Genomic DNA, 24323 nt, shown 5'->3' on the forward strand with positions numbered 1-24323 from the left:
TCTTTTTTTTAAAGTTATATAAATTTTATTATTTTTTTTTTTTTTTTTTTGTTTTTCCCTTTCTTCAAAAGAGGAAGCTTCTGTATGTATAATTTGTTATATGTGTTGATACTGTTTACATGTCTGGAACTCCACCTCTTCTGGATTGAAAATTAGTTAAGATGATGTGCTGCAACACGTACTAGCTTTATTTGTGACTGATTAGAACTTGGCCTAATACATGATAGATAAAAACTTAGCTGTTTGTCCATGTGTGTGACATTTAGTCGAGGCAGCTTCAGGATGCTCACTATGACCTGCTTTGGCTTCTTCCCTTCATGTTAGTTTAATCTTTTTTTACTGCATAAATCCCACCCAACTTCTAGTATTATCAATTTTTATAGTTTGGTGAAGTAAGATGCGCGAGTCTTTTTGGTTTTGTGATGCTTAATTAACTTTCATTGCTTCTTTATGAATACACAAGTGGGCATTGTGTGTATACTTTGTTTACTTTTGACATGGGAAAAATATGTTTACTTGACCGCATTACTTTCAATGATTATTTTTCCCCTCTTTTCAAATGAGGAAGCTTCTGCATGTATAATGTGTTATCTGTGTTGCTCTTGAGTTCTATTCCATTCTCTCTATACTTTGGTATGTTTATTTGAACTATGCAGGCAAAGAATCGAATATGCAGATTAATTCAAAGTGGTATAGAAAGTGGGGCTAGACTTGTTCTTGATGGGAGACATGTTGTGGTATGCTTAACTTCTCTTTTGAATACCTATTTGTTGCTTTTGCAGAGTATTTATTTGTAAAATACTCGGGGGTTACTGAGAATATCTTACACTTGCAAAGTATTTTGATGGGCGTTGCCTCTTGGGTGACCTGTGTATTCTAATCCACTGATATTAACTATATTTATCCTTGATAGAAAATGCATGCATTCTAACGGATAGATGTAGTAACAATTATGAATGGTAATCTAATTGTTGAAAATTTTGGATTACTAGCTACGGAGATTGTTCAATTGAAAGAATACTCGTTGTCTTTTATTGAGCTGTTAAAACTTCCATCTCAATCATTGATCCTCTCTGAAGGAGAAAAACACACCCTACCACAACCACGCACTAAACTATAAGAAATTGAACTGATATAAATTCATTTTGTTGTGTCTCAGTTTTGGTCAATTGCGAGGTTTATATATTACTGCACAAATTCGTTATTTCTTGGACCTTAAAATCTTGGAAGAACTTGATGTATTCTCTCTGTCCCAAGAACATCTTCCTGCTGGTTTTGCAATTCGCTGAGGGTGTATTAAAAGCAAGTGAAATAATTGAAGTTATCAAAACAACTTTATGAGGGAAAAAAAAAAAAATCAATGCTCATCATGATAAAAGGAAAGAGTAACATCGCCACAATTGACCCATGCAACAACAAATAAGGGAAAAAATAACCCTCATTAAAAAAAAATAATACATAAATAAACTGTGTTAAAAGATTAATAATTATATGACCTAAACATGTTGAAAATTGTTAATAAACTAATAGTTGACATTTATATAAGAATTTAATTACAAATTTATCTTCTTTTTCATGAAAAAGGGGAAACGTGAAAAATAAGAGAATCATATTGAAAAGTGATAGAAAATACTAATTAATTTTTAATTTCATAAAAAAGTTGAATTTTATCGTGGCAGTAGAGTTCGTAGAAGGGGGGAAAAAAAAGAAAATTTTGACAAAAGAACAAAATCTCTCATATTGAAAGACGTGTTTTTCCGAGAGTATGCCAAAGTTTTGGGGGTGAGTAGAGACAAATTGCGTGGGTCTTTATTTATACCTTGTGCTAGTTGTGCTTAAAAGTTAGTAAATAGAGAATTTGTAAAAAGTATTAACATTTTGAATACCCAACTTTGTTGGATTTTAAAAGTTTTAGATTAAATATGCATGACTTAAGGTGCTTTAAAAGTCTATCAAAGTTTATATTGTATACATCGCGACTTTTATAGAATTAGGTCTCTACGAAATAGTTTAAATTTAATATAGACTTTTATGGAGCTAAGAAGCTTGGGTATATTAAGCCCCCGTTTGTTTTTCATTTTTGTGAAAATGAGAATGAAAAATATAGTCGTTACGGTTCCCACACAAGAGATATAAATTCAAATTTAGTGACTTGATGTGGTGGATAACGATCATATTTTTCATTTTAATAAGAAAAGAATGGGAAACAAACGGGGGCTACATTAAGACTTTCTAAACTCTATAAATTTGTTGGGGGTATTCAATAGACTTTTATAGACTTCTAAAAAGCTTTTTAAAGGACATGGGGTGTTCAATTTAGACTTTTTGAAATCATGGGAAAGTTAAGGGTATTCAAAATATCAATGACTTTTTATAAGATTCTCTGTATATTAACTTTTAATCACAAAGAATAAATAAAAAATCCAGACGGTATCTCTATCATTGGAAGTCTTTTATAAGATTCTCTACTTACTAACCATGAAAGACTTTTAAAGTCTTTCTTTCTTCAATATTTGCCTTTTCTATTTTCCTCTACGAATATTAGAGCCAGGATCAATTACTAACTTTTTTTTAATAATAAAAGATTAATATTTTTTTTCTTCTACGTGATTTTCTCTCTTTACATATTCTTCTATATTGGATTTTGTGTGCAATAATAAAGAGATGAAAGAATCAACACAAGTATTTACATGGTTCGACGATGTGCATACGTTCAAGAGGAGCGAAGTGGAGATAATTTTTATTACGTATGAATAATAGGGTTACATCATTAGTATTTATACAAACCCTAGCCCAAACTCATACAAGACTTTTAAGACCGTATAAAAAAAATACCCCTGTACTGTACCGTGGGGGTGTTGTCCTGCACCCCAACCCATTCAATGTCCTTAGCAAGCAGACAGTGAATTAAATCCCACAAAGGTCTATGCCATCTCTCCGCTTCGCTCCAGCATCAACCTATTTGATTCAATAAACCTGTGTTCCACTCTATATGAGCCACATACACAACAATTTCTACCTTGGTGAATATTCACCCCTTAGGAGAAAAATACTGAGAGACATGACCTGGGAAACCACACCATTTAGGACCAATGGGGGGTTGGAACACAACCTCTCTAACACTTAGATATGTTAATCAAGTTCAAGCAATGTTTGAACCTATCCATTGTAATTGACTTTGTCAACATGTTTGCTGCATTCTCTGAGGTATGCACCTTCTCTAACAGTTCTCCTAAAGTAACCAACTCTATTATCTTATAAAATCTCACATCAATGTGCTTCGTTCTTGCATGATGGATCTAATTCTTTGCTATGAAGATGGTGCTCTGACTATCATAATACAACTTCATTCCATCTTGCTTGATACCAACCTCTTTGACAAGTCCTCTCAACCACAAGAATTCCTTGGCTGCCTCAGTTGCCGCCATGTACTCTGCTTCAGATGTGGATAATGCCACAAGCGACTACACTATCGATCTTCAACATATAAGCGCACCTGCGAGTGTGAAACATAACTTGTTTAGGACCTTCTATCATCTAAGTCGCATGCATAATCTATATCTACGTGCCCTCAAGTACCTAAAATTTCACTTTATAGCTCTCCAATGCTCTCTGTAAGGATTATCCATGTACTTGCTCATCACACTGATTGCATGTGTTAGATTTGGTCTAGTACACATCATTGCATATATCAAACACCCAACTGCGCTAGCATAAGGCACCTTTGACATCTCTATAATTTCTTCTTCATTCCTTAGGCATTGATTACTAGACAATTTGAAGTGATTTGTCAATGGTGTATTCACTGTTTTTGCATCGGACATGTTAAACCTTTCCAACACTTTCTTCAAATTATCTTCTGAGACGCCCATACTTTTCTGGCATTCCTATTTCTGTTGATCCCTATGCCAAGAATCTTCTTAATCAGTCCCAAGTCTTTCATATCAAACTTATTGCTCAACAAAGACTTCAATATGTCTACTTCATTCATGTTCCTAGCAGCAATTAACATGTCATCCACATACAACATCAAGAAAATATATGAATCATCACAAAGAACTCTATTGTAAACACAGTAGTTATACTTATAGTGACTCTGGCCTATCTGAATCATGTGGGAGTCGAACTTCTTGTACCATTGCCATGGTGACTACTTAATCCCATATAAAGACTTCTTCAGGTTACACAAGATTCTATGTTCCGGGTTCCAATGACCATTCTGATCGCTCCATGATAATTTGCTTCTCCAAATTACCATGAAGGAAAGCAGTATCCAGATCTAGCTGTTCTAACTCTAAATCAAAACTGGCCACTATTGCTAAGACAATCCTCATAAAAGTGTCTGATGACTGGAGAGAAAATTTCATCATAATCTACTCCCTCCCTTTGCGAGTATCCCTGTGCTATTAACAAAGCCTTGTATCTTTTCCCTTCCTTTTTTTGACATTGCTTCTTTCTTTCTGTACACCCACTTTACACCCTATCGGTCTCTTCCACTCTGGAAGCTCTACCAAATCCCATTATAACCTCTATCCATTTACTTTTCTTCTGACTACCAATGGTATCCTGAAAAGTTATAGGATCGTTATTGCTGGTAATGAGTGCATAAGAAATTGAATCTTCGAATCTATACTTCATTGGTGGTTTGATAGTGCGACGTGGTCTATCTTTGGCAATACTATGATACTACTCCCTATCTGCGTCAGAACTGTCTACTTCCTGAGCATTAGTCTACACGTCAACATTGTCTAACTCTACTTGCACCACTTGGCTCTTACTGCTTCCCTCACCTGAACTGAGCTTCTCTTCATCTGGAGAAGCTTTAAGCATGATGTTTCATCAAATATTGCATCCCTACTTATTACCATCTTCTTTGCCTTTAGATCCTAAAACTTATACCCTTTTACACATTTTACATCGCTTAGAAAAATGCACTTTCTTGATTTCAAATCAAGCTTGGATATCTGATCACTAGACACATGTATATAAGCCGGACACCCAAATACTCTCAATCCAGAATAATCAACTTCATTACTTGTCCAAACTTATTCTGCAACTTTCTCATCTGGTGCTGCTCGTGGTGATCTATTTATGACATAACATGCCATGTTCACCACTTTTGCCCAAAAGCCTCAAACATCTTGCTTGTTCTGCAACTGTTCTGTTCATCCTCTTCGCCTGTGTCTTGCTAACTGTATAGTGCCATTGAATATAATGCTCACAAAATTTCAGGAACTGTGAATCTGTGTACTCTATACTGTTGTTTGTCCTGAGATACTTAATTTTCTAGCCTGTCTGGTTCTCTACTTCTGCTTTCTACAATCTGAACTTGGCAAAAGTTTCAGTCTCGTGCTTCATAAAATATACCCAAGAAATACTGACATCCACCTTAGGACAACTCCCTTATTGGTCCTCAATATCAAAATGCACACAATCAAGAATGCCCTATGTCTTGTGCTTTCCTGTCTTGAAGATTGTTTTCCAATTACACAGAACTTGCAGAAATCCGACTTGCTTGATTTTACCCCTTTCAACAAGTTTCTCTTGTGAAGCTCAATCATACCACATTCTCTTATATGCCTGAGTTGCATATGCCATAGAGGAGTCATCTGATTTAGATTTTGCTGTACCAACTCCACCTACAATTGTATTCCCCTGTAGTTTGTAGATGTTCCCAGCCAATTTTTGACCTTTCATCCCGATCAAACCCCTTCTTTTCACTGTTGAAGCCCCACCCTTGGACTTATAAGAATAGCCGTTGGTGTCCAAAGCGCTTAAAGAAATTAGGTTCTTTCTTAACTTTGGTAGATGCCTAACATCCTTCAAAGTCGTTACCATACCATCGAACATTTTAAATTTTATGGATCCCATTTCAATGACCTTACATGATGTATCATTACCAATAAAAACAGATTTAAAATTACCCAAACGATATGAATCAAACCAATCCCGGTGAGGACACATGATATAGACAGGTTGAATCAAGTACCCAAGAGTCATGTAATCTGTCACAATTACCTGCGGATATTGATAGCATGTCTCCATCTCCAGAACTTGAGCCTCCTTCTGCAACACTAGCCGTGTTTGAGGATGCATAACCTTTTCTTTCATCACCTTGCTCTTATTTGAATAGTCCTTAAAGTGACCCATTTGATGGCACTTATAACACTTGATGTTTTCTTATTTTGATTCTTAGATTTCGATCTCGCATTCCCTTTAGAAGAACCATTCATGTCATTCTTTCTTCCACGATCGTGGTAGCCCTTCACGATCAATTCTTAACGCTGTGAACTTTCGTCAGTATGCAAATTTCGTTGGTTGTAGGCCAATAGGGCTGATGCGACTTTCTCTAATTCGAGGGTCTCTTTACCCACATCAACATGGACATTAGTTGGTTGTACGAAGGAGGAAGAGAGCACAACAATATCATTGCATTGCCTTCGTCATTAAACTTAATTTCAAGTCGCAACAAATCGTTGATAATTTGATCGAACACATTGGTGTGCTGAATCAGATCTGTACCCTCCAGCATCTTGAGCCTGTATAGCCGTCGCTTCAGATGCAGTTTATTCGTGAGAGACTTCAACATATGATGACTTTCTAATTTTTGCCAAGTCTTCGTCGGAGACTTTGTGAATGACGTGATACATGATCTCGTCCGTCAAACAAATCCTTCGGTCGACCTATTAGAGATTATTGAGTTTATTTAGTTTCCAAAATAGAATCTTGACAAATCACGTAATGATTTTAGGGGATTTTCATTCCAATTGTACATATTTTCTTTCCTTTCTTTGGACCTGTGTAATACTATAAAAGGATGTAATACATATGTGAAAATCATTCAACAAAGTTGGCATGGTATCAGAGCCCTAACCTCAGTCAATTCTCGATCCTGTAATCTGCGACATCTGTGATTGCATTTTAGTTCTGCTCGCGGTCGGTTGGTGGTTCATCAGGGTTCGATAATTAGCTCTGCCTCTTGGTTAATCCTCTGTTCATCTCAATCAATTGCAATTGTGGTCACCGATCGTCTTCTTCAGGGTCGAACTAAGTTGTGTGCCTGTGTCTCATATTTGGTAGGTCTTGAGTCCGGTACTAGCCGGAACAATCAATTTTACCGCTTCTATGGGTGTGGCCAGATTTTCTCCATTTTCGTCGGTGTGTGATCGGGGCTCGTCTTCTCCAGTGGGTAAGCTCGCGTCATGAGTTGTGCTTCAATTCCAGTGGTTCGTTGTTTTGATTTTTTTCCTTCTAGTATACTGTGTTGGGCTTGAGCTATTGGGCTTGGGTTGATTGAGTTTATTTAGTTTCTTTTGGGCTGTTGTTGATTGGGCCGAGTTATTTGAGGAGAATTGATTTTGTTAAGTCGTGATTAATTTATTTGATAGAGTTAAAAAAAATTATTCGTCATGTCAACTGAGAAAATTGATTCCATGTGCATTCGCTCTAACGGCAAGAACTACACTTCATGGGCATTTCACTTTCAATTGTTGGTTGAAGGGAAAGGGGATCTATGGGGACATATTGATGGAAGTCTCCCACCTCCTGATCAAGAGAAAGATAAAGAGAAGTACCTCGCTTAGAAAATCAAGGACTCTCGGATTATGGCTTGGATAATTGGATCCGTCAATGTTCAGTTTGTTCCTAACCTTAGGCCTTACAAGTCTGCTCGTGCTATGGGGGAATTTTTAAAGAAAATCTATACTCAAAGCAACAATGCTTGACGACTTCAGTTGGAATTTGAATTGGCAAATTTTTCTCAGGACTCTTGCTCCATTCAAGAGTTTTATTCTAGATTTTCTAATCTTTGGGCTGAATACACAGATATCATTTATGCTTCAGTTCCTCTCGGCAATCTCGAAGCTGTACAAGCTGTGCATGAAGTCACCAAGCGAGATTAATTTCTCATGAAATTGCGATCTGAATTTGAATCTATTCGATCCAGTCTTATGAATCGCGAATCTCTTCCAACGTTGGATGGCTGTTTGGGTGAGTTATTAAGGGAAGAGTAACGACTTATAACTCGTGCCTCTTTGGAGCATCAGCAGAATCAAGTGGCAACTTTCTTGTTGCATATGCTGCTCAACGAAAGTTCAGGTCTCGGGATACGTCCAATGTGCAGTGTTACAGCTGTAAAGGGTTCGGTCACATGGCTCTTCAGTGTCCTAAAAATGTATGCAATTACTGTAAAAAGACCGGTCATGTGATTAAAGGATGTCCTATTCGCCCTCCACACAAGACCGAATCAGGTTATATTGCCATGTTAGCCGGTAGTTATGCTACGCTAGTTGCTACTACTCAAGTTCTAGCCTCTTCTAGTCCTACCCCCAAAATTCCATCACTCCTGAGATGATCCAACAAATGGTTATATCTGCTTTAGGAGTCTCAGGTAATCCATCAACTGATACTTCTTCTTGGTTATTAGACTATGGTGCTTTTAATCATATGACTCATAATCCTTTATTACTTAGTAACCTTAGACCATATATTGGACATCTCCATATGCACACCGCGGATGGTAACACACTTCCTATTTCAGCCATGGGTGATTTATCACCAGATTTACGTAATGTGTTAGTTTCTCCTCGTTTATCCACTAATTTCATATCCGTTTGTCAACTTGTTGATAACAATTGCACTGTCTCTTTTTCTTCTTTTGATTGTCATGTGCACGATCAAGTGTTCGGGAGGATGATCATGAGGGGATCTAAGGAGGGACGTCTCTTTTCTATTTCACCGAAGCCTGTTTCATTTTTTCCTATTGTTTGTCATTCTGCTACTTTTGATATTTATGATTGACATAAAAAATTGGGACATCCCAATTCTAATGTGTTACGACAGTTGTTAAACTCTGGTTTGCTTAATAATATGAATTCTGCTTCGATTTCATCTATTTCTCTTGATTGTGCTTCATGTAAACTTGCTAAAAGTAAAATTTTGTTGTTTCCTTCTCATGGTTCTCATGCTTCACATATTTTCGATATTGTTCATAGTGATGTCTGGGGTATTACACCTGTGGTTTCTCATGCTCAATATAAATACTTTGTTACCTTTATTGATGACTATAGTCGCTTTACGTGGATTTACTTTCTTCGTGCAAAAAGTGAAGTTTTCTCTACCTTTCAGTCTTTCCTTGCTCTCGTTCACAACCATTTTCATCCTCAATTAAAATCTTACGATCCGATTCCGGAGGCGAATACATGTCTAATGCGTTCCAATCCTTCTTACAAACCAAAGGTATTATTTCTCAGCGATCTTGTCCTTCTACTCAACAAAACGAAGTTGCAGAACACAAGAATCGTCACCTTCTTGATATGGTTAGAGCTCTCTTGATTGAGTCTTCTGTCCCCTCTCAATTTTAGTGTGAAGCTCTGTCCACAGCTGTTCATCTCATAAATCGATTACCTTCTCCTACTGTTGATAACGTTTCGCCATTTTATAAACTCTTCGATCGTCACCCTACTTATTCTCATCTTCGTCCCTTTGGTTGTGTTTGTTTTGTTCACTTGCCACAACATGAACGAACAAAACTCACGCCTCAATCTATCAAATGTGCATTTCTGGGATATGCGGGGACTCAAAAGGGTATGTTTGCTATGATCCTACGACACGCAGCATTAGGATCTCTCATAATGTTGTTTTCTTTGAAAAGCAATCTTTCTTCCCTTCAGCACTTAGTGTTTCTTCCCCCGAACTCTCTATCTTGCCTGATTTCTCTATAGAATCCTCTCAGTACAAGCCAGGTCTTGTTTACACCCGAAGACATGCTGCACCAAACACTGGTCCTTCTATTGAGACGGCTACCTTCTCGAACCTCCCTGATCCTCCATCTTCGACATCAGATCCTACACCAGATGATCTTCCACCACCAGTCCCTCTTCGCCACACTTCTCGTGTTTCTCGACTAACAGATAGATATGGTTTTTCCTCCTATAGCTCTATGATTGCCACCCTTAACTCAATTTCCATTCTTTCTTCCTATAGACAAGCTATGGAACAAGAGTGTTGGCAACAGGCAATGAATGCAGAACTTGAGGCTCGAGGCCAACCAAACTTGGGATGTTGTACCTTGTCCAAAGGGCGAGAAACCTATTGGAAGTAAATGGGTATATTCAGTCAAACTTCGTTCTGATGGCTCTATTGAGTGCTATAAGGCTCGACTGGTTGCCCTATGCAATCGTCAAGAGTATGTCATCAATTATGAAGAGATATTTGCTCCTGTTGCTAAAATGACTACTGTTTGCCTATTGCTATCTCTTTCCGCTTCTCAGTCATGGTCTATACATCAAATGGATGTAAAAAACGCATTCTTACATGGGGATCTTAAAAAAAGATATTTACATGAAGCTTCCATCCGGTATACCTCTTCCCTCAGCTGACTTTGTATGTATACTAAAACGTTCTTTGTATGGTCTTAAGTAGGCCCCTCGAGCATGGTTTGACAAGTTTCGTCGCACTCTCTTGGATTTCTCCTTTACTCAGAGTTAATATGATGCATCCTTGTTTCTTCAAAAGAGTGCTGCAGGAATTGTTCTCTTGTTGGTCTATGTGGACGATGTTATTATTTCTGGATCTGATCATGCACTAATTCAGAAGCTTCAGGAGCATCTACCCTCGGTTTTTCATATGAAAGACCTTAGCTATCTGACTTACTTTCTTGGTTTAGAGGTTTTTACTACACCACATAGTATTTTCTTGAATCAACATAAATATATTCATGACTTGATTCGGTTAGGTAATTTTTCTGACGCCTCTTCTGTTGACACTCCATTGGAGCTTAATGTCAAGTATCGAAAAGATGAAGGTGATATTATTCTAGATCCTACTCTTTATCGGAAGTTGGTAGGCAGTCTTATATATCTTACTATTACACGTTCGGATATTTCCTTCGCTGTCCATACTATGAGCAAATTTATGGATGCCCCTTGACATCTCCATTTGGTAGCTGTTCGCCGCATTATTCACTACCTTATTGGGACTCCTCATCGTGGTTTGTTTTTTCCTAGGGGGACTCCTCTTGTGCTTAACGATTATAGTGATGTTGACTGGGCTGGTTGCCTTGATTCTCGTCGTTCTACTATTGGATGGTGTATTTTTTTGGGAGATGCTCTCATCTCTTGGGAATGTAAGAAACAAGATTGTGTTTCTAAGTCTTCCACTGAGGTTGAATACCACGCTATGTCAGCTGTATGTTTTGAGATTGTGTGGCTGCGTAGTCTTTTCTCAATCACAGACTACACCTCTACATGGTGACAACACCAGTGCTATACAGATTGCTGTTAATTCTGTGTATCATGAACGTACCAAACATATTGAAGTGGACTGTCATTATATTCGAGATGCCTATGATTCCATGATCATTACTTTTCCTCATGTCTCCACTACTCAACAAGTAGCAGATATTTTCACCAAGTCCTTGACTCGTCTCCGTCATAATTTTCTTGTTAGCAAATTGATGCTTGTGGATTTCCCAACATCAATTTGAGGGGGGGGTATTAGATATTATTGAGTTTACTTAGTTTCCAAAATAGAATCTTGACAAATCACGTAATGATTTTAGGGGATTTTCATTCCAATTGTACATATTTTCTTTCCTTTCTTTGGACCTCTGTAATACTATAAAAGGATTTAATACATATGTGAAAATCATTCAGCAAAATTGGCACGAACTTCATCGCGTTGAATTTTGCAATTGTAGAACTCGCTATCTAAAATCGACTGTCTGATACCAGTTGTTGGATTTTATGCGCAATTATGAAGAGATGAAAGAGAAAAATCAATACAAGTATTTACGCGGTTTGGCGATGTGCCTACATCCACGAGAAGCGAAGTGGAGATAATTTTTATTTTGTATGAATAATAGGTTTACGTCATTAGTATTCGTATTAACCCAAGCCCATAATAGACTTTACACTGTATTGGATTTACAATTGGGCTGTTGCAAATGCTAAAGAATCAAGAGTCATCAGATGATAAACACATTGTCCTTTTGCATCTTATGTGGATTTCTCCACAGGCAAGGTATATATCTCACGACATGTTTTCAATAAGGAGTCTTTTCCTGCAAGTCAAATTGATCATTCTCATGTTCCTGTGTTGAGCAAAGTCCTGAAGGGTAAGTCTTCTGGTGAAACTAGTGTGAATAATGTTCCTTGTTTTGCAGATTTGTCTACTCCTACACTCACTGCCAACATCTCTCCTAGTCTTACTCAACGCTAACCACAAAGTACAGAACAACCTACCTATAATTTCAAGTTGGATATCGGGAATACTCCCAATGATTTACCACCTGATTCATCCCCACTTGAATCCTATTCTCAGGATAGAATTGATGTACCCTCTCTAGACACGCACCTTAATAATCATCCTTTACCTATCCCTACCACAACTTTGGCTATAGAATTACCTATAGATTCCACATCTCAACCAAACAACTCTCATTGAGTTGTCACCCGGTCTCAGACAGCCCTGTCCTTCTTTCTCCCACGATCCTGGTAGCCCTTCACGATTAATCCTTCACCCATTGAACTTTCTCTAGTACGTAGTTTCACGATCAACCCGCTCTGTTCTGTTTGGTGCACTACGCTCCTCTCACTCAGCTTCTCTTCGCTTCGGTATCGGTCTATTTGATCTAGTAAACACATATTCCACTCAATATGAATCTCACACACAACATCCTAACCATTTTTTTCTCTCCTCCTTTTAATTGCTTCCCTTTCATTAAAATGAAGATAAATTTGTGACTAAATTCTTATATAATGGTTGATTATTAGATTATTTATGAATTTCAATAGGTTTAGGTACTGATAAAATTAATGTTTTATCAATGTATTTTTAATTTTTCCGAAAGGTGGTTTTTTCCCTTTTTAATTAATTATTATTGCATGGGTCGATTGATGGAGAGTTATGTTTACTTTTCATTGTGAGGAGTATTTGTGCCATTTTTTCATATGAAATTATGATATGAATTCAATTATTTCACTTGGCTTTAATTTTATATAGTGTGATACCTTGATGATTATATACAATATATTTTAATTAAATTCTGTTAAAATCTTTTAACTGAAGTCTATGAAAGTTACTAAAAATGTATAAAAGTTCATAAAAATCTATGTCAATCTTTATAAATAGAAGTCTATAAAAATTTGTGAAAATCTTTCATAATTCTGTAAATCTAAAAAATTCAACAAATGATCGTGAACTCCACAAAAGTCAGTCATTTAAAAAGTCAATAATACTATTTGAAATTCTCAATTGAGTACATCCCCCTAGATGAATTTCTTCAAAATTGAATTATAAAGTAAAACATTCAGAGTTTATATATTTTTATTTTTTAAGTGGGAGGGGGGAGGTTGTAAGGGTTGAATTTTAATTATATATGTCCTCTGATCCTACTATTTTACATGGAATTTCAGCTATATTTATCTTTAGTGCATCACAAGGTGTTTTGAGGTTACTTTCTCTTGTGTTGAGTAATTAAAATATCTGGACAGTTTAATATCTTAATATGCATGAATCAACAAGGCGGCCCTGCTTTATGAAGCCTTACAAATGTTCTCTATTGGACCTGCTTCTATAGGTACCATGGTATGAGAACGGAAATTTTGTGGGTCCTACTATTATGTGTAATGTTACAGCCAACATGGATTGCTACAAGGTAATATTTTACATTCTTTAATTTTTATAATCTTTTACATCTTTTGCATCCTTTAATTTTTATGTTTTCAACACAAATAAAGATAAGAAAAATTGGCAATAGATGATTTGAATCAATGAATTTAAAAATTGTTGATGGTCTTGTTGTTTTGGCTTAGCAGGAAGACATGCTTGGGCCCGTTCTTCTTTGTATGCAGGTGTCCTATTTTTGATGACCTGTTCTTTGTTATGATATATTAATCCATTAGCAGGGTTGGTTAATGTACAATATATTTTTGACTACTGCCAGGCTGAAAGCTTAGAAGAAGCAATAGCCATTGTTAATAGAAGCAAGTAAGCTTTTACTTTCCATTTTTTTATGTATTGTCATCAAGGGTTCCAGATTACATTATCTGATGGGCTTCTTTTTTGTTTTGGCATGTTAAAACATGGCTTGTTTAATGAAGCCTCTTGATAAACCTTACCCTTTCAGTCTTTCTCCCCTTTCCCTGTTCTCCACATGAGTGGACATGAAAAAATATGAATCCTGTGGTAGCTGTGACCCTGAAACTCAAAAGAAAGACTTAATCTTGGAGTTCGTGGAGATGCTGAGGGATATTCATGGGAGACTTGCCATTATAGCATCAACTTTAGGCAGAAATATAATGGATGATATTTTGATTTCCATATAAGTTTTATCTTATGTAATTTCCTATTCTGTTGATTTCATAGCTTTTCTTTGCTGGAGATTTGAAGTATGCAGAAGACAAAAAAGAATACATTTGACCTCTCTCTAACAATTTAAGCTTTTAGACGAGATGGTTTACATGGTATTATACCCCAGCAAAATACTTAGGTTTAGGTCTTACCTCACCTATTTATGAAAATTGTGCTCGTATATGACCTTTGATCAAAAAAGGAATCCGGTTTGCATATTCGGGGGCATGTTGAAGAGAAGGTTTAGATGAATACATGTGGCCCCTCTCTAACAACTTTAAGTTTTGAGATGAGATGGTTAACAACCGCAGTATGTGTAAGGTTTTTATGTTATAGATGACCTAACAAAATCAATTTATATTGGTATTGGTATTCCTTCTCCCAAATTTTCTCTATATTCTTGTATTCTCTATAGTCTATACTGAGCTGTGTCAGCTTTATTGTAGATCCTGCTAATCTTGTATTAAAAAAAAACGTAAAGAGCTCATTTGTCTTGCCCGTAATCAGGCCTTGGTTAATTTTTTTCCCACGACAATACTTGGTTTCCATTTGTTATAGACATGGAAATGGAGCTTCCATATTCACTTCATCAGCTGTTTACGCTTGGAAGTTTCAAAATGAAATGATCACAAAAGGAATCTGGTTTGCATATTTGGGGGCATGTTGAGGAGAAGGTTTAGATGAATACATGTGGGCCCTCTCTAACAACTTTAAGTTTTGAGATGAGATGATTAACAACCGCCAAGTATGTGTAAGGTTTTTTTGTTATAGATGACCTAACGAAATCAATTTATATTGGTATAGGTATTCCTTCTCCCAAATTTTCTCTATATTCTTGTATTCTCTATAGTCTATACTGAGCTGTGTCAGCTTTATTGTAGATCCTGCTTATCTTGTATTAAAAAAAAAAACGTAAAGAGCTCATTTATCTTGCCCGTAATCAGCCCTTGGTTAATTTTTTTCCCACGACAATACTTGGTTTCCATTTGTTATAGACATGGAAATGGAGCTTCCATATTCACTTCATCAGCTGTTTACGCTCGGAAGTTTCAAAATGAAGTTGAAAATGGGCTGGTAATCCAAACCTTTTCATATGGCATGTAGCTCCAAGATTATTGTTGATGATTCATCTCTGCCAAGTTTGATATGATCTGAGCCTATGTAGGTCGGCATCAATGTTCCTGTTCCACTTTCATTGCCATTTTCTATGTTTAATGGTTCCGAGGCTGCTTTTGCCAGTGATCTTAATTTTTGTGGTACGCACTCTCTTCATGCTCTTTCGTCGCATATTTTTAATCCATCTCCTCCTCGACCTAGCCTCTTTATGCTAGAATTTCTACCTTTTAGCAACAAAAAAGAAATTTCTTGATTTTGCAGGGAAGGCAGGTGTACAATTTTTCACACGAATAAAATCAGTAGTTCAACAGTGGAAGGAATTACCAGGACGAAGGGTGTCATTCCCTTGTCCACCTCCGTCTGAGACTGAAATAAGCAGTCAAGAAATAGCCATGACACAACCTCCAACTTACGAGAGTGATGTGAATGGGTGTGAAATGTCACCAGCTATGCCTCCACCATCTGAATTACCAAGTCATGATGTGTCCCTATCCTTTCTGCCAACATCTGAAGACGAGTTGGCAAACACAGAGGGATTTCTTTCTATATCATCTACAGCTGAAAGAGAATTATCAAGTCGTGAAGCGACAGTACTAATGCCTCCAGAAACAGCCATGGATGCAAGAGACAGAGGGCCCACGTCCATGCCTCCACCTCAAACATCTCGACTGGGAGAGACTACTCTTGCATTTAGGCAGAGTGAAAATATGTCGTCTGGTGAAGGAACATATATGGCTCTAACCTCTCAGAGGATTAGCAAATTTTCTCCTCCGATTCAAGCTATGGACATTAATGTTGCTGCCACTCCCATGTCTGAGAGATCATACATTCCTATCAGGTGCAGTGATGATGGCGTGAGTCCAATGCCTCTGAGGAATGACAGTATCTGCATGATGTCGTTTGGGCATGATTTGCATAGAACAGATTCTGACAGGATATATATGCCTCTATTTTCTCAACAGAACGAGAACGTCGTTCCAACATCTCAACGACCAGACATGATATATCTGTCTACTTCTCATGGGAATGATGATGTGGGCTTGATCAGTTTGAGAACAGGGGCTTCTGTGCATCCAGCTCCTGGGAGTTTGTGCATGTCTGCATCTTATAAGACTGACACGGTACCACCTCAGACAACAAATACAGTGCATTCAACTTCCGAGATGTATTTACAGTCAGCAGTTCAGAGTAATGATAGCACAGCATCTACATCCGAGAGTATATTTGTCCCAGCAACTTCTCAGGGAATGTATATCCAAACTCCAATAGTATCAATGGATGAATATCGTGGCCAAGTTGCATCCCAAACTCGTCAGACATCTAAGCAAGAATAGGATTCAACGCTGGATGTTTTTAGTTCTTTTGGGAATTTGTTACTTGGTGAACGGACAATTTTGATGATCGAGTCTTCCTCTTTATATGCTGTTTTTGTTCTTCAGTTCGACACTTGTATTTTCGTCTTACGAGCAAAATGTGAGCCCCTCTTCAATATCTCACATTATTAATTAGCTATTTACTTCAGGGAGAACACTGGCTAGATTTTGAGTTTCCTTTGGAGATGAAGCTGTTTCTGCTATTGAGAATGAGTGAATTCAGGAAATGGATAGTTCTGGGAAGATACACGAGACAAGGCTATGATAGACTCTACCTGAATCTCACTATATTGTGCACAAACTTTTTCGTCGTTCAATTAAGACCTTAATGCACAGGACAATATTCAGTGTAAAATTATAACGAATTGAACTGGTAGATGATATTACGCTAGATTAACGTGGATGGTATTCTTTAATTTTTTATTCAAAAGAATGCCATCTACTATATTTTTTTCATGAATTCTATATATTTTGAACCAACTTCTCATTGCTTATTTAAGACTGTGATGGGGAAAAAAATTAGTGTAAAGTTGTAATGAATTGTACTAGATGGGAAACATTTTGGTGGATTTAGGTGTGTGATAACATTCTTGGATTTATTATTCAAAAAGAATGTCATTTACTATTTTATTTTTATCCTAAATTTATTTCCAGCGTTTGCATTATGTTATACGGTTAATAATGCAAAGGACTTTCTTTTGAAAACAACTTATTTTTTAAAGAATAATACTATTTGCAATCGTTCACTGCGGCAGTTGTCCTACGTGGTATACACATGACAGGTGGTTATTTGATGCATTAATGAATAAAAAAATTACCATATTAATGCATCAAATAATCACTTGCCATGTGTATGCCACGTAGGGCGACTATACTCTTTTTTAAAAGGAGACTGAGTTATGAGCATGAAACCTCTTATTACTTGTGCAAACGAACAAATTACAATTGGATTATTCAAAATATAATATTTTGTTGTGAATCACATGGAGTGATATTATATTAAAGTTAGAATTTCATTCAAATTGGAAAATGTAATAGAAAATAGTCATGTTCAAAGGTAGGTTCGTTAAAAGAAACCTTCTAAATGAGAAGTGAAACTTGGCATAGACACGTAATGGTATATGTGATTTAAAATACCTACAAAATTGACTCATTATTAATAACTACTTAAAATAATAATATGTTTTATTTGCAAGTTTGTTGTCACTAAATATTTAAGTATTTGATGTTTGTTATGAGGTATAATAATTAAGTTAAATATTAATGCATACACACACAAATGTTCTAGCTAGTACGTGCAGCTTGATTGACAATGAAAGAGATTTGAATGTTTGAACGTTAAGCATTTTAAAATGAAGAAAAAGACGTTGATGGCCCGGGCATTCGAAAATTCTATCCATCAAATAATTGGAGTAATTGAAACATTGTGACCAAGTCATACCAATTCAAGGATTTATTTTTTTTATATTATTATTATTATTTATTTGAATACTGAGGTCCTTTCTAATATTTTTTAACATGATAAGTGAAACCTCTATAAATTAATAGCCTTGAACCATGAAAAAATTATTAATTTTAATGAATATTATATAATCAATAAAATAATAATTTATTAATTTATCAGTTAATTAATAAATTGTTTATCAAGGTATTCCTTATTTTATTAAATAGTGTGCATTGTATTTAGTTTCTGATCTTAACAACTCCAATTTTTTGTATTTGTTTAATCAAGTAAAATTCATGAATCTATTTATTTGTCTCAAAATAGGTTATATTATTCAATGTATTACATTTTTCTTGTGGCGGAGCAAGGAAGTTTTCTTTGAGAAACCAAAATCTTGTTCCAATCACAAGATTTCAAGCTATGCTCTTCATTGGGATAAGTTCTTAGCATAATTTTGAAGTATTAATGGTGAACTTCACAGGGCATAAATATTGTTTAACTGTAAGATCAAAATAATGAGCCAAAGATGGCTACTGGAATTGAATTTAATAATCAGATTGTTTTTTTTTTCCTTTTAATTTTGCTTTAGCATTACATATTTGGCTTATTTTTTAGCTTTGTTCTTCACTCGTCGATTAGGTTCTTGGCACAATTTCGGTTAGATTTTTGGCTTAAACCTATAGTTGGACCACTCAAATGATGGCGGTTGTATACAAAAGATTTCGTCTTTCTTCCATAGATATCAATTGATTTTCAAATGAGATGATTATGGTTTGATCTTACAAATAGTATCTTGAAATTTCTTCAATGTTTATTTCTACACACGTCAATCGAATCACTGTTTCGAGAAATACGAGACATCTAAGTCATACAAGTAAAGAGATCTATTCCTTCCATCATAGCAATTGTGTGTGTGTGTGTGTGTGTGTTTTTTTTTTTCTTCAAAATGTTTAAAGCTCAATCCTATAAGCACAAATCTCTCACCCTTAACGGTGGAAGAGTTGAATCACGACCTTTATAGAATAAGATGTCAACTCTTAATCAATCGTCGTGAATAACAATTCTTGATTATAATACAAGTCATGCCACACTACATCTCTCTAAGGAAAACCCCTACTATAAGTAATCACTATGTAATTGTAGGCATCTAGTCGCTCATTTTAATAATAAATTAAGTATAACACACATTTGAAATTAACCAATAATACATCAAATGCATTACGGAAAATCCTATATTTTTTTTGTATGGAATCCATGTACCAAAATCAAATATTTATAAAAAAATTCACGTGAAATTCTTTTTGTCCGCATAATTTACAAAATACATAAACGTAATTTGAAATACAATGAAATCTATGAATACTATTGATAGACATAAAATATTGAATGTCGTGAACTGCAGGGATTCTTAAAAGGAGAGATGTTTCTATTTGATCTATCACTGTTCCTTTTTATGGAAAGGTCTAAATTGTCCTTAATGAAATTATTCTTTCTATATTACAACATATGTCCTAATCTTTTAATCATTTTATCTTCTATTTACTCTATTTTGGATATTTAAATATAAAATCATTCTATGATCTAATAAATAAGAATAATCTGCAACATACATATCATATTTTCTTAATAAAATACCATCTTCTTCAAATGGTAAATTTATATTTTTTAATTGAGATATAATTTTTATTATTTTTTCTAACATTCTTTCTAATAAATTATCTAATCCTTCAATTGTATATATCCTGGCGTTTATCAAAATAATCATCATGCAACTGTCCTTGCGATTCTTTTAAGATCTTCAAAAGATTCATTCTAATGTTAGCAAAAGTTTAATAGTTTTACCTTAGGTTTGATCTAGATCTTTATTCTTAGAATCGAGTAACCTTTGAACTCTGAATTTGTAAACTGCTTCCTTCAACGACCTCCTGCCTTCACGGAATTATTACTATTTTAGCTATTTGCTCACACTGTATCAACTTCTAAATAATAAAATTCTAAACCTCTGTTAAAGAAAACTCTATTTTTGCTAAAATAAGAAGAAAACTTTCTATTAGATCCTTCAAGAATTTATGGGAAAAAGATTTAGAAATTTATATTGATATCAAAATATTGGAATTTTATTTCTATCAGGATTGATACAAGACTTCTATTTGGTACAAAGGGATTTCCAAAAAAACTGATTTTTCAAACTGAGAATGGGTTATTGCTTACAACTCAAGAATTCAAGATAAGATGAGATGATTTTCTTCTATGGTAATCTCTCTATCTATACAAGTTTATGAGACTCTATTATATCATTGATTACATCAGCAGAGGCACTCTTGCCTCTCTATTTTCCTCTTTGGGCCTACATCTTCACGTGTTAGTTCATCTTTTCTATCCAAAGAGCATTTTTTTTTCTATTATTGCTTTTTATCTTCAATGTCTTCACATGTAGTATTATTGTCCTTTATACACCTTTATCAAAAGGTGCTTTGTCTTATTCTTTCATTTCTTCACATGCAGTTGGGGCACTCCTTTAGTTGGCAGGATTCTTGTATAGTGGTAGGATATTCTGAAAATTGATGTATATCAAATCTTGTAATATAGTCTTTTAAAATTTTTGATTTTGCATATACTCCATTGGATACCAACATCCAATTTTCATATTGGCACAGGTACGAGAATTTTTTATCAAACAAATTTTTGACAATGTTGTAGATGGTTTTAATTTCAAGTGCTCTTTTATGTCTGATCCATGATTTTGTCACTATTGAGACTTTTCTATTATTCTTTGTAACATCAATTTGAAAATCGACTGCAATATATTCAATTGAGATTATGTGTTCAACTGGATAGTAAATAACTCCATCATATTCTGGACTGATTGAATAGAATTTTAAAAATATCTTCCTTCTCATGACAAATTTGGATACTTCCTTAATGAATATGTCATCAAACTTTGAAATTTCAATAAAATCTTTTCTGGATAAATCAAATCCATGATTCCATAGTTTGTCATGATTTTTATAAATGAAGGGCCGCCTCCTTCTATGGCTGTTATTCTAGGGTAAATATTATTTCTTGGAGAAATGAAATATGAATCACTTATTTTTATTTCATAAGCGATTTTGACTATTTCGACATATTTTTCTTCGTTTGGATCTAAAGAGATTTTATCTTCTTGGTCTATGATGCTGATTGTTTTGGTATCTCTTTTATTTCCATGTATCATAACTTTTTTGGTTGATGATACAGAAATGGAATCTCCTTTATTATCAGTTGATATGTTATCACGTCTGGGTCCACTGCTGCTTCCAGTTGTCTCTGTTTGGTATTGATTTGAAAAACTCATTTCTGAGCTCTTTGGTATATCTGTTTCAAACAGTATATTTTTTAGTTGTGCCGTAATAGCATCAACTTGATTTTTGAGTTCTATAACATATTTATGATGCTCAGTAGTGATATTTAACAATATTTTCATATTTGAGTTGAACATCTCTGAGATTTGGGTTGCTCCAAAACTTATATCTTCAGATTCTTTTTTAAGAAAATTTTTCCTTCTTGTATATGTATAATAGATTGGTATAACTCCATAGCCTTGACTTTATCTATCAGCAAATTCTATGTTTCTGCTGAGAAAATCTGCAAGAAAATTATTAATCCTTTAATATGGACTATCAAAATTATAAAATGCTAAATAAACTTACCATATATGAAACCTTTTGTATTGTGGTTCTGAGGGTAACTTATTCCTGACTAATCCTGCAACTTGAGAATTATCAGTTTTAACAATAAATTTCTTGAATAATAAAAACAATGAGAACTTTTTTATTCCTTTACTAATTGCTAGTAATTCTTTTTCATGAATAGTATAATTTATTTCTGCTTGGTTAAAGGTTCCACTTGAGTATCTACAAATTTCATTGAGATCTATTTTTAATATTGCTGCTCAATATTTATCTGAAGTATCAGTATTAACAATCAAATTATCTTTTTTATCTGGTAATCTTATTTTTGGTAAATTTTTGTATTCTTCTTTTAATGATTTAACTATTTCTGTATGTTCTTCATTCCATTCCTTAATATTTGTTTTTCTAATTAAAACTTGGATTTTATGTCTTTTTTTTAGAAAGATTTTCAATAAATCCTCTGTATAATTTAAATATCCTAAACAAAATTTTGAATTTGTTCCTTGAATTCTAATTTATCTGGAAAACTTTATATCTTTTTGGATATATGAATCTGTAATTTTATCCCTCTTTTATCTATTAATAATCCAAGAAAGTCTATCTCTTGTTTTTCAATTATAAATTTCTTTTTAGATAGTACAATTCCTTCCTTTTTGCATTCATTAATAAATTAGATTAAATGATTTCTATGCTCTTCTTTACTATTAGAACATATTAGTATATCATCAATATAAACTATTAGAAATTCATTAAACTTTTTAAATATATTATCCATCTTTCTTTAATATATTTGTGGTGTATTTTTCAAACCAAATGACATAACTAACAATTCATATTTTTCTTGATGTGTGCTAAATGCAGTATATTGTATACTATCTTCTTCCATTTTTACTTGCAAAAATCCTGATTTACAATCAAATTTAGAATAATATTATTTTCCTCTTACAAGATTTATTAGTACTTCTTTATTTGGTAGAAAGTAACCATCAAATTTAGTATATTTGTTTAATTCTTTATAATTTATAACCATTCTAGCTTTCCTCTAAATTGTTCAGAGTGTTTTATAACCATAAAGGTTGGACTACTATGGGGTGCATTACTAGGTCTAATAAGTTTTAGCTCTAATAATTCTTTTATCTGGTCTTTAAATTCTTGTGTATCTTCTATTGTATACATCATTGATCTTACTCTTATAATAACATTTTCTGTTAATTCTATTTTAGCTTTTAAATGATGTGGTTTCCAAAATAATAATGAATTTTCTCCATAAACCTTTTCTAATTATTTAATGATTTTTTCTCTATTTATTTCGATTCCTGTTTTTAGAACATTTTATATAATATTCTTTTATTTTTTTATTTCATTATTAAGAATTGATTTTTTCTCCCATTTATCACCACGCTGGGTTGGCTGAACTCTATAAGGTTTAAATTCTCTAGGAATTTTTAATAAGTGTCCACAAGGTGTTTGTAGCATTATCATATAATTATTTTGTTTATATTATTGAAATTGTTATATAAAATCATTTCCTAATAATATATCACATTCTAATTTATCATATTTATAAATTTTATTTATTTTTACTTGTTTACTTTCAAGAATTATATTAACTTTATCAGCACTATTAATTATTTGAGTACTTTCTCCTGTAACACCAGGTATTTTTATAGTACTATTATTATTCCATGATTTTATTAAAAAACTTTTCAATATTGTTATATCACTCTTGTATCTATTAAAGCATAAGTTGTTATATTTGTTTCTACAATAGTAATTTGTATATACACAGCTAATGAGAAACTTATCTGATTATTCATCTAATTCTTTTTACATAATCCTTCTCTTTTTATACTATAATCTTCTAATCCGTTTAGAAAACTCATTCTCAAAAGTATATGAGGGTTTATATCCATACTTCTATTTATGTAACATGGTACTAAAAGATTTATTTCTCTTATTTTTATTGGTATCTTAACTTCTAAATCTGTTATATGTACTTGTCCATCAAAATTTACATACTTATATGGTTCAATTTTATGAGTTATTAGTCCTTTGTTTCTAATCGAAGTTATATGACATTCACTAACTCATGTATTTATTAATATATTTGATCCATTTATATTTTCTCTTCCATTATAATATTCTCCTTCTATTTTTATGTTTCCAGCATTCCTATACAGTTTTACTTCTTTTATTTTGTTGATTTCTTCTAACTGATTTTTATTATGTATTTAAAATTTTTTTGATCTTTTAATTAATTTTCCATCCTTAAGTGTTATGTTATTAGAACATTCTTCTTCATTTAATTCTGTTATTTCAGGTTTATTTTTTGCTATACTAAATTTATATTCTTTTGGAATTAAACTT

General features: G+C 34.0%; 1 protein-coding gene across 1 annotated transcript in view; it reads left to right on the forward strand.

The window, feature by feature from the left end:
- Positions 1-17410, forward strand: part of LOC111369531 (methylmalonate-semialdehyde dehydrogenase [acylating], mitochondrial-like) — a 30719-nt gene extending 13309 nt beyond the window's left edge. Inside the window, exons 14-20 of the mRNA XM_022991091.1 lie at positions 657-737; positions 13580-13657; positions 13818-13853; positions 13946-13989; positions 15348-15426; positions 15518-15608; positions 15730-17410. Of these exons, the coding sequence (XP_022846859.1) occupies positions 657-737; positions 13580-13657; positions 13818-13853; positions 13946-13989; positions 15348-15426; positions 15518-15608; positions 15730-16802 (1482 nt within the window). The 3' untranslated portion in view covers positions 16803-17410. The remainder of the gene's footprint in view (positions 1-656; positions 738-13579; positions 13658-13817; positions 13854-13945; positions 13990-15347; positions 15427-15517; positions 15609-15729) is intronic.
- Positions 17411-24323: the final 6913 nt, after the last annotated feature.

This window comes from Olea europaea, chromosome 20, assembly GCF_002742605.1.
Source record: "Olea europaea var. sylvestris chromosome 20, O_europaea_v1, whole genome shotgun sequence".
NCBI classification, from domain to species: domain Eukaryota; kingdom Viridiplantae; phylum Streptophyta; class Magnoliopsida; order Lamiales; family Oleaceae; genus Olea; species Olea europaea.